General features: G+C 45.3%; 1 protein-coding gene across 2 annotated transcripts; it reads right to left on the bottom strand.

Annotated features, from left to right (window-relative positions):
* Positions 1–3,402: 3,402 nt before the first annotated feature.
* Positions 3,403–14,260, bottom strand: Cthrc1 (collagen triple helix repeat containing 1). Of its 2 annotated transcripts, none has more exons than XM_087898744.1 (4): positions 14,041–14,260; positions 8,011–8,232; positions 5,885–6,101; positions 3,403–3,945 (listed from the first exon to the last, which is right to left on the bottom strand). In XM_087898744.1, exons 1-4 carry the CDS (start codon positions 14,149–14,151, stop codon positions 3,803–3,805), a joined length of 693 nt encoding a protein of 230 aa, XP_087754870.1. In that variant the 5' UTR covers positions 14,152–14,260; the 3' UTR covers positions 3,403–3,802. The 2 variants fall into 2 exon arrangements, with proteins under 2 accessions (XP_087754870.1, XP_087754869.1); XM_087898743.1 differs by having other exon boundaries at positions 13,996–14,259.
* Between the last annotated feature and the right edge of the window lie 514 nt (positions 14,261–14,774).

Below are 14,774 nucleotides of genomic sequence, written 5' to 3'. Positions count from 1 at the left end.
AAGGGCACAGCCAACACACAAGCCAGTAGTTGAGATGTGTGTACCAGAGAATGGGACCCATTGATGGCTGCCTTGCCTTGTGAGAGGCTATTCCACTTGAGAATATACTTTCAAGACCTGATCATTTAAGTTTTGTATCTTTGTTTCCACCGTATCAAAAAATGCCAACTAAAGAGTATGTCCGAGCTCAGGAGTCATCAGTTTTTCTTGGGTACTGGGCAAGGAATATTTCTATTCTCATTCATTCTCTCTCTCTCTCTCTCTCTCTCTCTCTCCCTCCCTCCTTCCCCCCTCCCTCCCCCTCCCTCTCTTCCTCCCTCCTCTGCCTCCCTCTCTCCCTCCCTCCTCTGCCTCCCTTCCTCCCTCCCTCCCTCCCTTTCCCTCTCCTCTTCCTCTTCTCCCCCTCTTCCTCTCCCTTTCTCAGAATATTTCTATTCTCTCTCTTAGTTTTTCAAGACAGGGTTTCTCTGTGTAATAGTCCTGGCTGTCCTGGAACTCATTCTAGACCAGGCTGGCCTCAAACTCACTGAGATATGCCTGCCTCTGCCTCCCAAGTGCTGGGATTAAAGGCATGTGCCATCACCAACTGGCTGAATATTTCTATTTTAAATGGAAAATAAAATTCTGAAGATGATATTTATTCACTTTGTCAACAAAGTCAAGCACTTGCAAAATGGCATGGAAGTAAATGATTTGCTTGACCTTTGTGCTGTGTTCTGAAATGTGTTAGGTAACATGTAGAAACTAGGCAAGGTCTTGGGTTACTTCAAGTCTTATATTTCTGAGGGATTAAGCAGCAGATGGTAGGTGCCTGTAATGAATGCACACCTATTATTAGCTTCCGTTTCCCTTCCTGCTTGCAGTAACCAGAATTTTCTTACAGGAACTTACAGCCTCCCTGCACTCAGCTGTGTGGCTGTACAGCAGCCTTCCCTGAGCTGGAGCTGGGCTCTGGTCAGCAGAGCCTGTCTGCGTGCACATCAATGATTATAGCCATGAAATCTGTGCACATCGATGATTATAGTCATGATGTCTGCATGCACATCGACAATTATAGTCATGATGTCTGCATGCACATCGATGATTATAGTCATGATATCTATGTGCACATCGACGATTATAGTCATGATATCTATGTGCACATCGACGATTATAGTCATGATATCTATGTGCACATCGACCATTATAGTCATATCTGCATGCACATCGATGATTATAGTCCTGAAATCTCCGTGCACATTAATGATTATAGTCATGATATCTGCTCATGCATCTTATTTGTGCCTCTGTACTTCCTGTGGGAGTCCCTGCAGGTGTCATAAAGGAAGCAAACCCCACAAGAGATAAGAATGAAAACCCAGTGCAGATTGACTTTGTCAACCTGGATCAGACTTTGGGGAGTCCAATGACAGGTGGTTTTTTTCCTAAAGTATCTAAGCCCAGTACAATTTGAAAAAGTTTTCTGGTGTAATACAATCCCCTGTGTACAAAGAAGCATAATTACATTGAAACTCAACTCAGGGTACATGTCACCTCCAAGAAAATGCATTCTAGAGATAGGCTACCAGTATTTGCTTAAGGACCTAAAGGTTTATCCTGGTCTCCATCGTACAGATAGCAGAGGTGATTTGGGCTGTTAGCCACCACTGGTCCTGGCTGTGGGAGCCTGTGGAAGCCTCTGGCTATCAGGGTCATTTAGATTACCAGCCACCTCCAGTCTTAGTTGTAAGAGCTTGTTATGGCCCAACAGATGACACAGATCACCAGGCTATTTATCACTTTCAATTCTCAACTTTCTGGATAGAAGAACAGGTTTTTCATCTTTCCCATTGGAAAGAAATCCTGCTGCTTAACGTTTCTGGTTTCTCTGGAGATCTGTGGGCAAAATGACCTCCGTGCTCTGCTCCCAGCAGCTCCCATGCTCTGTCTCTTAGCCCTTCTGTGATTGCTTTCCCACAGACACTAGCCTAAGAGATGTGTCCACACTGAGGCCATAGTGGAAAACTCAAGCCACGTGGATCACTTGATGTTTCTACCAGGGCCCACCGACTGTAGTAAGCCAGATGCTCCTTCAGAAAATAGCTGTCTTCAAGCCCGGGTGGTGGTGGCGCACGCCTTTAATCCCAGCACTCGGGAGGCAGAGGCAGGTGGATCTCTGTGAGTTCAAGGTCAGTCTGGTCTACAAAGAGAGTTCTAGGACAGACTCCAAAACTACAGAGAAACCCTGTACAATAAATAAATAAAGTTTTCCTTTCAACCCTATAAATCCTATCTTTGATTCTTCCACTAATGCTTTCTAAAATTGCCAGTGAACATTTGTTTGCCACGAACACTCACAGCTATTCGATCTGCTAGACCAAAAGTACCAGATGGAGTGTTGCTGCTGTTGCTGCCTGAATTTGCTTCATTGGACTACATATACTTTAAAAAGGAGTAATTCCTTCATTCATAAATAATTTGGTTATTCAGAGACATAATTTGTATAAAGAAAGTGTTTGGTTCTATTTCCCAGTTTTGAATACAAGTTGATTTGTTGGCATCTCACAATTTCCACAATAAATTTTTATTATATCGTCTTGGTTGATATTTTTCAGACTATTGCAATCATTGTCTTTATTGATGCTCACGCCATCCTTGCCAGTAGGAAGCAATTCAAGCTGAATCCCTGGGTCCTTTTGTGTTGTCTTTCACAGTTGCCTTGCTTCCCATGTAAGGCGTTCTGGGATCCTATTGTAGATTTCCTGCCCAAGAGCTAAAGTCACTCATCTCTTACAGGACCTTCCCCCTGTAGCTACCACAGTCTGAGCAGCAGTGAGCTGGTCTTTGTTCCTGGGTCTTCTTAGTAAATTAAACTTGAGTTCCTTCCAACTCAAGCCCAGAACTTCATCTCCTTCACATCGACCCTGACTTGATGAACGCCTCTGATCACCTTGATTCAAAGAAATTACTTCCACCTTGAACTCTACAACCTCCTTCAAAAATCTCACTTGTGTGTGTGTCTTATCCTTTCTGCTGATTGGTAAGTAGTTTGAGGCCAGAGCCATATGTTTTTACTTTTTGATATGGTAAGATAAAATTTCTAAAATACTGTTAGGTTCCTGACATATAAACACCCTTATGTCTTCTACATATCCCTCAAGATACAGAACCATGTGCTACAGTTTCATAACTTGTTAAATGAATACTTAAAGTTTAGATTTATGTTCAACTTCTCATACATTAAGTACTAGAAATTCAACTTCAGTGGCAAAATCTTCAGTTTAAAAATATTAAAGTTGCCATGCATGGTTAACACTTGGAAAGTATTGGCAGGCGGATCTTCGAGTTCAAGGCCAGCCTGATCTACAGTGTGACTTTCAGGACAGCCAGAGCTACACAAAACAAACAAACAGAAGAAGAATATTAAAGCTGTTTGAAACATTTTACTTAACAGATACAAAATAATTCTAAACATTTACAGCTCGTACAATGACATAACCTTTATGTTTTTTTTTTTTAAAAAAAGTTGACAGCAGGAAATAAGAAATACTAAAGATCACAGTGACATTCCAATATAAAGCTTCAAAGAACAGAATTATGAAAAAGTACTGAGAGAAAATCCTGAAACCATCCTTGGTTGAAGTAAAATGAATAATGCTAGGCTTTAAAATGTGAGAATCACACTTCGGTCTGTAAACATATTTAACTTTGCATTTTCATTCAGCTGGGTACATAAAGTGATTTCTCAAACGTCATTTAAATGAACCCTTCAAAGGTTTGGTTTTAAAAATAAAAGAGGTAGGGAGCGGGAGCTTCGGAGGACTTATTTTGGCAGCTCTTCGATAATGATGCGCGACACCGAGTTCCATCCAGTAGAAGCATCTCCTTTAGGGTAGTCAGAGCAGGTGCCGACCCAGATGGCCACGTCCACCAGCCCAGCACCGATGCCTTCACACAGTCCTTCCACTGCAAATAGAGCCGTCACAACTCTCTTTAGAACAAAAGCAAGACCATTCCTTCCGCACTTACTGTAGAACATCAGATCATAATCCTGTTTGATGGAAAGCTAGCTAAAGAGTCTAGTATCTGATAGGGATTTCATAATAAAGGTCCCTTTATCTTAAGAAGCCGGTACATAAATATTTTTGAAGGCAGATACATTATTACTATGCTATTTCCTCAATGGGCAGTGTTCTCAAACCAGAATGTGTTTTGTTATAGACAGAGATGGTTTAAAATCAAAGAACAATTCACCAAGTCATACAGGAAGCCTGCAGTCAAGACGTCCCGACTTTGGAAGAGACCTGAACCAGAGCCCAAATCAAGATATGCAGGTCTTTTTAAAGAAAGCCCTTTCCGGCACTGATCCGTAAAGCTGATGATAAGCTGATGATATGCAAATCAAGGATAGGACTTTTATGTGGTTGAAAGAAATCCTAGCTTAATCTTATGCCAGTGATTCAATGTGTGAATCTATTTTACGCATTCTTTTTTGCAAAAAATTATACCTATGTATATATGTATGTATATATGTATGTATATCAATCACCTGCCTGTCATCTGTCTATTCATCCAACTATCATCTATCATCTGTATATCATCTATGTATCTATTGATCATCTATCCACCCATCATCTATCTATCTATCTATCTATCTATCTATCTATCTATCTATCTATCTATCGTCTGTCTGCCTGCCTGCCTGCCTGCCTGCCTGCCTGCCTGCCTGTCATCATCATCATGTGTATATGTGGGTGTGCATACACCTGTGCCACGGTGCCCATATGGAAATCAGAGGACCACTTATCACAGGAGTTGGGCCTTTCCTTCCATCATATGGGTCCTAGGGACCTAACTCAGGCCGTCAGTCTTAGGAATAAGCACCTTCTACGGCTAAACCGTCTCACCGACCTTTAACAGGATTCCTGTAATTAAAAGAAAGCCCGCTTTTTGTTCGATTCTGTTTTGATGCTGTACCCTCCCATGTCCTCTGGGCTCTCCCCCGCGGACATACACCTTGCAGCCCACCTTACCAAAGTTCTTCGCCCACAACTGAAAAAGATTTCATGGTGGGTCACTAAAGCAAGCAGAGAGACACGCTTCCTTGGATGTCTGTGTGAAGTGAGAAAGAAACCTGGGGTGGGCAGATTCCTACTCAGTGAGTGAATGGTGGCATGGAAGCTGTGCAGTGACTGTGTGGCTTGCCTGCGGGCTGAGATGAATATGCTTGTGTGCCTGGCAGATTCCACCCTAGGGAGGTCAGTGCAGCCCAGCTGAGCCCCCAGGAATACAGAACTGAAGCATTCTGCCCTCACTGGCCTTGCATCTGAATGACAACTGACATCAGAATAATGGGGACCTGGGGCCAGTTCAGACCTCTTTGGAGAGGTAAACTGTGAGCCGCGATCCCAATTTAAACTGTCCAGCAGTCTCAGGACCATGAGAGTTGAAAACACATGCCAGCAATATTCAAGTTCCCCCAATGCCTTGACCCCTTATGGCCTAGAAACGAATCCACTTAAGCCTGTGGCCAAAGGACTCCAGACAGGTGTGGGCTTAGTATCAGTCTCACAGTGAGTCAAGTGGTTAAATGCCGACTTTAACAAATCAACTCCCCCCTTAGCTCGATCTCCTGGAGAAGCGGCACCCTGGCAGGCATTTTCCAAGCTTCACTGGTGAGCCTGTTGTGTAGCCGAGGCTGAGCCACCGCTCGACAGAATCACTGCCTGTGTTTGTCATTTCTAACTCGTCATTGACTTTCAGCTTCGGGACACCGCCACAACCAGGGCTTTTTGTTGTAATTTATTTTGCTTTTAAGACACGGGTGCTGGAGACTTACACGCTAGTGGAAATCAGACGTTCCCGCAGGCAGATCTGAGGCACACTCTGCCGCTGTGATACATACCCGAAGAAGTACGGTGGATATTGATTGTTGAATTTAATTCAGGGCTTCCTTGATCCAGATAGATGATGGCTTCAATGGGAAGAGGTCCTGAACACTCGGCTCCGTTAAATGTGAAATACCAGCGCTGGCAGCACGCGTTTCTGCACTTTAGCCGAAGGGAGCCGCTGAACAGGACTCGCAGAGCGCTGTTGGAGCGCATCTTCGTGAACGTGCACTCCTGCACAGCAAAAAACCAGCTGGACATGTTCCATTTTAACTCAGAAGATACCGCGACTGTCAAGTTACGGAGGCTAACCCAGAGCAACGGCAAGAGTCTGGAATTTGGGGGAGGTCCATGAGACTCCACTGACCAACAACTCAAAAAGAGGTTTCTGGTACTGGATTTTTTATTTGATAGTCTATGATGTCTAGGCCATTTGTGCTCCTTTTATACATGTATATGTAAATATTTTAGGAAGATTCTCCCGTAGTAGGTTTCCATATGACTTTTTTTCAAAGGTTTTTAGTGTTAGCTATCCTTCCTCAAAGAGCCCCCTTCTCCTGCCCTCCCATTCCCCACCTCATTTAACCCTTCCTGTTCCGTTATCCCCTTTTCCTCCTTAATTCTATTTCACTTCCCTTGAGTCCCATGACTTCCTACTAATTTTATAACTCCTTCTATGATTATACCCTAATTTAAATATGCTAATATAAAGATCCAAAGTTAGCATCCAGGCCTGGCAGTGGGGTGCACGCCTTTAATCCCAGCACTCGGGAGGCAGAGGCAGGTGGATCTCTGGGTTCGAGGCCAGAGTAAGTTCCAGAACAATCAGAGAAACCGTGTCTTGAAAAACAAACAACGATAAAGGCTAGCATCTATCCATGAGAGGGGAGATACAGTATGTGTCTTCCTGGATTTGGGTGACCTCACTGAGAAGGATTACTTTCCACCTCCACCCATTCACCTGTGAATCTCACACTTTCATTTTTCTTTATGGATGACTAATATTCCCTATCTCTGATGATACCACAGACTTAAGACATAGGACATGGGTAATTAAAGCAGTACTAACCTGGAAACTTCATCCCTACTGGCTAGCTTTCATAATGCTGGAAGGTTCCATGCATGCTGCCAAGGGAGAAGAGTCATCAAGTCTTACCCAGCTGTGCACCTTGTGAACCGGGATGATAATGGTCCCCGTGGTGCGACAGTGGTACCAATTGTTAGAGTCATAACCAACTCTTTTCTGCTTGGGCTAAAAGCCAGCTCTACAAGATGAACCTCATGCCTGACACAGTTAACTGGGCCTGGAATCCACAGCAGGTTGGCTGAGCATGAGAATAAGGACGAATGGAGTTCCCACAGCTTGGATCCCAGTCACATGGTAAGTCTTTAAACTATTGTGAGAGCCAACATTACATTTTAAGTTTTAATTACTATGCCTCAGAGATCTATGGAACAAAAATGTCTCTGAGCTGCAAGTTCCCTGCCCAAGGACAGACAGTTCCTTCAATGCTGGATTGTGTCTCGGAACAAGTTTGTTTGACCCGTCTGTACCCGTGTGAGCTTGATCACTTGTGGGCGGAGTTTCACAGGCTTAAGGGATGACAGGATGTAAGCTTGCCCCTGATTGGACCTGACGGGAAATGCAATGGATTATGGGTTTTCCTTCTTAAGCCCGTGCAAACTGATATTTGGGGCCATTTCCCAAAAACCTGACTATGGACCTGACTGGATTCCATTTGGCTTTAAACTATGGTGGTGGTCTCATTCTCGATTGCTGGGACTAACACTGTCTTCCACTTTTAGGCCTGAAGCTACAGCAGGATGTGTTAGACTAAATTTAAATTTATGTAATGGTAAGATTAGAATGTTGGTTATTGTTTAACCTGAAAAACACTATGCTTTCTTTTTGCATTTGCATTAAGTAAAATGATTATCTGTCTTAGAAATACTTTTATGAAATTACCTGAAATGTTATTAAACTCTTCATTAATTTTAAGTAAAAAAATCACAAATTATTGTCTCGCATCCTTTTATTTAAAGTTCTTTAGGTTTAACAAAAAAAATTTTTTAAAAAAATGACACTGACTTACAAAACTCCTACATTTTGCTTCAACTTTAATATAATTTGAACTTTGCTTACCACAATTTTCCCAAGATCGATGCCGTAATTCAGAGAACTCCACGAGCACTGCTTGTAGTTTGGGGTCCAGGACTCCTCAAAACTTTCCCGTAGGCACTCCCCCTTTTCTCCTTTGAATCCATCCCGACCTGGAATTCCAGGTGTACCAGGGATGCCATTGGCCCCAGGGTTCCCATCGCGACCAGGAACTCCGGCTGGTCCCTGTAGGCACATCCCATTGTACTGCAGTACAAGGAAAAGTGGGGAAAGCAACAGTAAATAAGATGCAAAGTCAATATGGGGTGCAGAGATGTAGTTCAGCGGCAGAGCTCTTACCCAGCATGCACAAGGCTCAAGGTTTGATTCCCAGTGTTAAGTTGGGAGCATAGCCTCCAACCCGAGGCATCCATCCCAGCCCCTGGCCTGGGAGCTGCAGATTGCTCTGGACTCCAAATCCCAGCATGCCAGGTCCTGACCCCTCCCTGGGGCGGGAGTGGGGTGGGGGGTTGGGGGGGAGTCAGGACTACTCCCACAGGATATTTAAATGGGCTCCCAAAGGAGAAACATGTGGTTTTGGGTTTGCATGAGCTCCCTGCTGTCCTATCTCTCTGCCATGCGCTAGGCCACCCGAGAGCATCATTTTTAATAAGACAATGGACATTTTGATTTGGTTTGATTTGAGCTAATTGGATTTCTTGCGCCGTCAGAGCTGCCTTTTCTTATTTTTTACTTAACACCCAGTACAAAATAAGTAAACAAGAAAATACATTCATGACGGTGTAAATAAACAATATAGAAGGGTCAGATGATCACAGCTACATTTATTTTGAATCTGTCAAGAGTCCCTTTAAACCACCTTGTCCATGTTCTGAAGAGTTACTCTGGAGAACTCATGTTAAGGTTATCTAGAAAATATTATCACTTCTTCATATGTTTTTACTGCATAAACTTACACAAATTGAAAACATATTTTCATGTCTTTTTCTATTTATGATTATAAATAATTTTAACTAGCTGTCTTCCAAGATACACTATAAGGCCCTGTCTTCCCTGTTCCTCGAGGCCAAGCACAGGATGTGAGAACTATTTACACTAACCAGCCTAGCTTCTTCTGCTGGATTCTGCCAGCCAGAGGGGATTAGTTCAGAACCTTGTTTCCCTCTTTGGTATGGTAATTTCACCTGCTAAGGAGGGTTCTCACAGGCCCCCTGAATCTCCTCCTATCTGTCTGTCAGGGTTCCCAACGGTATCCCCTGCCTGGAAGCTCCTGCCACTCAACACCCCGTGATCTCACACCTGGCTGGGAGGGGCTCCTTCTCTCCTCTGGGAAAGGGTATTTAGCCTGACATATACTAAATAAATTTGGCATTCACCTCTTGGCAGATGACCCAAACTCTCTATGTGTGTGTACATCTTATGTTTAACCTCTAGGGACCTTGCCTCAAGCACATGGTGGTATGGAGTTATGGTCCATACCAGGTGGGTGGTGATGCAGACTTCGCGGGCGATGCCCACAGTACACATCCTTGATTTTTTTGTTTTGTTTTTTGTTTTTTTGTTTTTTGAGACAAGGTTTCTCTGTAGCTTTCGAGCCTGTCCCGGAACTAGCTCTTGTAGACCAGATTGACCTCAAACTCACAGAGATCCGCCTGCCTCTGCCTCCCGAATTCTGTGATTAAAGGTGTGTGCCACCACCGCCAGGCTTTATCCTTCTTAATTTAAATTTTGTTCTTACTATTTTATGAGTGCGGTAGCATGCCTGGCCTGTGCCGGCTAGAGGAGGGACCAGAGCTCTTGGAACTGGAACGACAGGCAGTTGTGAGCTGTCATGTGAGTGCTGGGAATTGAACCTGGGTTCCCGGAAAAACAGCCAGTGCTTTTCAACAGCTGAGCCATCTTTCCAGCCCCCAATAGTCTGTTTGTTCCTTATAATTCCACATTTCATCAAGCATTTATACTCCATAAATGCACTTTTACATTATTATACCTTTTTATTCTTTCAAGACACATTAGCATCAGACATTCTGCTGGCCTGTCACCTGTCACCTGTCAGTCACCTGGCAGGATGCACTTGCCAGCACTCAGGGCCTGACAATGTCATCAGTTACACAGCCGCCTTGCTACAACTTAGTTCCCTTTAGAAGGCGGGGCCTGCCCGCCTCCTCTCTTGCCTGTGTCTCTGGTCTCTGTTTTCCTCTTGCAGGCACAGGCCAGTTTTTAAGTTATAACAAGGCACAGTTTCTCTGTGTAGCCCTGGCTGTCCTGAAACTTGCTCTGTAGACCAGGCTGGCCCTGTACTCATAGAGAGCTGCCTGCCTCTACCTCCCGAGTGTTGGGCTTAAAGGTGTGTGTCACCACTGTCTTGTTATCATACAATTTTTTTTTAACATAGTTGTTTGTTGATCCTTTGGAAATTTCACATCAAGCACCCCAATTCCACTCACCTCTCAGTCTCTCCACACCCACTCCTAGCCCTTGCAACATCCCCCCCAAATTAATTCAAAACAAAACAAACAAATGGTGTAGGAGGTTCTTCTGTTCATCTGTTGTTTTCATTGGTTAATGAACAAAGAAGCTGTCTTGGCCTTTTGATAGGGCAGAACTTAGGTAGGTGGGGAAAACAGAACTGAATGCTGGGAGGAAGAAAGCAGAGTCAGGGAGAAGCCATGGATCCTCTGCATAAGACAGATGCCAGCACTGCCACGTGGTGATACACAGATTAATGCAGATGGGTTAAATCAATAAGTAAGAGTTAGCCAATAAGAAGTTAGAGAGAATGGCCAAGCAGTAATTTAATTGATACAGTTTCTGTGTGGTTATTTCGGAGCTAAGCAAGCAGGTGGCCGGGATGAACAAGCAGCCCTCTCCTTGCAACATACAAAAATTTTAATACTCGGTTTTTGGGTGCTTAATTCTGTTTTTTGTTATAAATATTTTTTCCCTTCTCCTCCCCTATAAGTATTGATATAATGAAAATACTTATCCATATAGACTTGTTCTGCTTTTGAGTGACTTCCTTATGATTAATTGCTACGGAAAGAACTGTGAGATAAAACCTTAGTCAATAATTATCTTTTTAAAGAGAAAATTTATTTATTTTTATTTTATGTGCATTGGTGTTTTGTCTGCATGTCTGTCTGTGTGAGGATGCCACTGGAGTTATAGACACTTGTGAGTTGCCATGTGGGTGCTGGGATTGAGCTTGGGTCGTCTGGAAAGCAGCCAGTGCTCTTAACCACTGAGCCATCTCTCCAGGCCCTGAACCCCCCACCCCCACCCCAAGACAGGGTTTCTCTGTGTAACAGCCCTGGCTGTCCTGGAACTTGCTCATTGACCAGGCTGGCCTCGAACTCACAGAGATCTGCCTGCCTCTGCCTCCTGAGTGCTGGGTGAGCTCCGTCACCACCTGGATAATAATTATTTTGTATTGCGTTATCTCTGAGCTGACTGTTGCCATCTGCTTCTTCTATTTTGATGTAAATAAAGATGTACTAGGGTAGCACTTTTCCAGCCTCTTCTGTCCCCATAAATAGCGGTCTGTGGCCCAGTTTCGTGTGACTACCTGTCCTCAACAGATAGGTAATCATCAACCAAACCATCTGTAAGAGCTAGAATTCTCTGTTTTGTTGTTCGTTTTGTATATGTTGTAAAATTTAAATGCATACATTCTAGAACTATTTTCTTTTTATTTAATACTAGCCTCACTCTTTTTAGATATGCAAGACCAGGTCATTTACTCAGCCTTCCAATGCCTGGGGATAAACTGGGGATAGTCACAAGCATTCTTGTCTTGAAGTCCGTGGTTGGTAGCACACCACTGCAATCCCTGTACTGGGGAGGCAGGAGCAGGAGGAGCCAGAGCTCAGGATGCTCCCAACAGAGCAAATTTGAGACGAGCCTGGGATACATGAGACTGCTCCTCCTACACACACACACACACACACACACACACACACACACATGCACGCACGCACACACGCACGCACGCACACGGGGTGGGGGGGAGCACGTGTCCATATTACAGTAATGGGGATTGAACGTAGTCTCATACATGTTAGGCAAGCGGTCTACCACTGACCTACAACAGCGATACTTGAGCTTCCTTCGTCCCTTTCCCGTGCCTACCCTTGAATTAGTTCCGACGGAAACAAGGGTGCCATTAATTAGACCTTTCAAATGCAATGCATTCCAAATAAATTCTTACTTTAACGTTACCCTAGTAAATTTCTCTAGTATATTTTAGATTTTTAAAGTTCTCTCAGGCAAGATGTTACATGGAGTCAACTTTGTCTTTTCCCAATTCAAAACCCTAGACCCAATAGATTTTTAGAGTCCTCTGTGAATGTCAGTCAACAATGAATGGAAGTTCAAATTTCCTCCCGCTCCCCGTTTCTTATATTGGCCACCAGGGGGCAGAACTTCGTGGGCGCGTGAAAGGGAGGCTTTGACAGCGCCTGTACAAAGAAGTTCCTTTATACACGCTGCTGAAGCCTTCCTAATGACTGTGTGGACTTTTTCTGTCACCAAGACCAAATCCAATCTACAGGATGCACCTGAGGCTGGCTGCACAGTACGCTTTGCCAAGCTGGGTTAGAGCTGTGGGGAACCACAGGTACTGTGAAATCTTTAGAGCCGAGAATGTTAGCTTTAAGGGGGAAAGGTGCTTTTGTTCTGTATCTTAACTACACATTCATAGCATGCAAACTGCACATGAGCCATGCTCATGTGGCATAATTTAAAAAAAAAACAATTTAGGTACTTAAAATAGAACTGGAGCCCCAACACAGTGTGCTTTTGTGGGACAAAATTATATATCATAGCAGAAAACAACGACAAAAACAAAAACGCTCCACGTTGTGTGAAGCTGCAGAGGTCGTCCCCCCCCCCCCACACCAGGCGCTTTTGAACCCAGTTTAGAATCAGTCGTCAGGGAGCTTGCTTTATTAGCTTAGCCTAGAATGTCAGTTTAAGAAAGTCAAATCTTAAAAAAAAAAAAAAATCACCAAATGTCCTGTCGTCTTACGTTTTACAATGCCTGATAACCATATAGATTGGCTCAAGGCCTCAAGGCCTGTAGTTTATGATGTGCCAAGGACTACAGATCTGTCGCTGGCTGGCTCTTGCATGGGGCAGAAAACTGTGTTTGTTGACTTTCAGAGTTTAGAGGGAAAGGCTTTATGCAAACAGGCTTTCCCACAGATTAGCCCCTCAGAAAGAGCTTGGGATGTTTGCTTTCCCTGTAGCTCGATTGCAGGGCTCCTGTCTGGCAGACACAGGCTGAAGGCCGGACCGCGCTTCTGTTTTAAACAGGACAGGCGAGAGGGGTCCTTGGGATGGCTCTCATTGGCACCCTTCATTTCCCCCGTCCAGCTTCAAACCCTCGGAACCATTCCTGGCCTGAGCTGAAGACCATCGAGGAGTAAATTGTCGTTCATAACTCCCCAGGAAGATGACCCAAAGTGACTCATAATCTTCAAGTTACAAAGAGCTGGCCACATGTTTTTGTGGGGGTTGTCAGTCTCTCCTCCAGGCAGACGTGGCCACCAATCCCAACAAAGGACACGTTGCACAGCCTTGGCGCAGGCCCAGGCGATCAGCTGACCTATGGTCTTCCTCTGGCCTGCTTTTGAAATCAGCCAAGTAGCTCAATCTACTCCAGTTGCAGCCACAACGTTCCCCACTTCTCTCAAGCGTGACCTCTCCTGAGGCCAGAAATTCCTGGGCGACTACACGGTCTTGGGACGTCTCACTTAATCCCCGTAGCATCTCTGCGATGATCTCTCATTATGGTCCCCCCCTGGAGTTTCAAGACTCCACTTCAGGCATGCCCCAGTTCCTTCCCCACCCACAGACTCAGACAAGGCTGGACACTACAGTTAAGATACTTAACGGGCTGTCCTATGCGCACCCCTACGGTCAGCACCACCAACAGCCGTTTTGATGACCTCCCAGGGCGTGCGGCTGGATCCTCTCCAGCACTAGGTCAGGACCCACTCTCAGACTCACCAGGTCTACCACCTCCCTCTGTCGGATCTGCGCTTTTTGCTTCACCTTGGGGTTCTCGGAGGCGCTGGACTCGGAGGGCAACTGCAGCAGCAGCAGTAGCACCAGGAAGAGGCCGAGCAGCAGCTGCGGGGAGGTGGTGCGCCCTTGGGGGTGCATGGTGTGCGGTGGCTGCTAAGCGCCGAGCAGGAGGTAGGGAGGTCGCCGGAGCCCGGCTCTGGTCGGTTGTCTGGCCCAGCTCGGCAGCCCTCAGCATCAATGCTCCTTTCACTGAGCACCGCCCTCGCTTCTTCCCTCCCGCCCCCTGGACACCCGGAGATTGCATACTGCAATAGGCCAGGGTCCCGGGCTCGAGCCCGCCCCTCCTCCGCAGCTCCGCCCTCCCGGACCCTCGCTGTCCGGTGACTGTGGTCCAGAACCGCAGATGAGGGGGAATCAAGACAGCACGTGTCTTAAATCTGGAGTCTAGACGGCAAGTGTCTTAAATCTGGGCCAGGAATCACCTTCGGGTTCCTTTATTCCCAGCAAAGCTTTGGCAGAGAGAGAGAAAGAGAGAGGGAGGGAGGGAGGGAGGGAGGGAGGGAGGGAGGGAGGGAGGGAGGGAGGGAGGGAGACATTTATTTGGGGGGCATTAGCCTCTAAGAGTCCTATCACCCAAATGATTGCTAATGTGCGTGCAAGAGCTATCCTGCACCAAGCCAAGGTGCAAAGCTTTGTTCACGTGGCCCCTTGGCAGTCCTGTGGGGGGCAATGCGGCCTGTCTTCTCCATTCATAAGTGAAG

The sequence above is a fragment of the Myodes glareolus genome, chromosome 19 (assembly GCF_982192425.1).
Source record: "Myodes glareolus chromosome 19, mMyoGla1.1, whole genome shotgun sequence".
In the NCBI taxonomy this organism is placed as follows: Eukaryota; Metazoa; Chordata; class Mammalia; order Rodentia; family Cricetidae; genus Myodes; species Myodes glareolus.
This window is presented reverse-complemented; position numbering and strand designations above follow the sequence as displayed.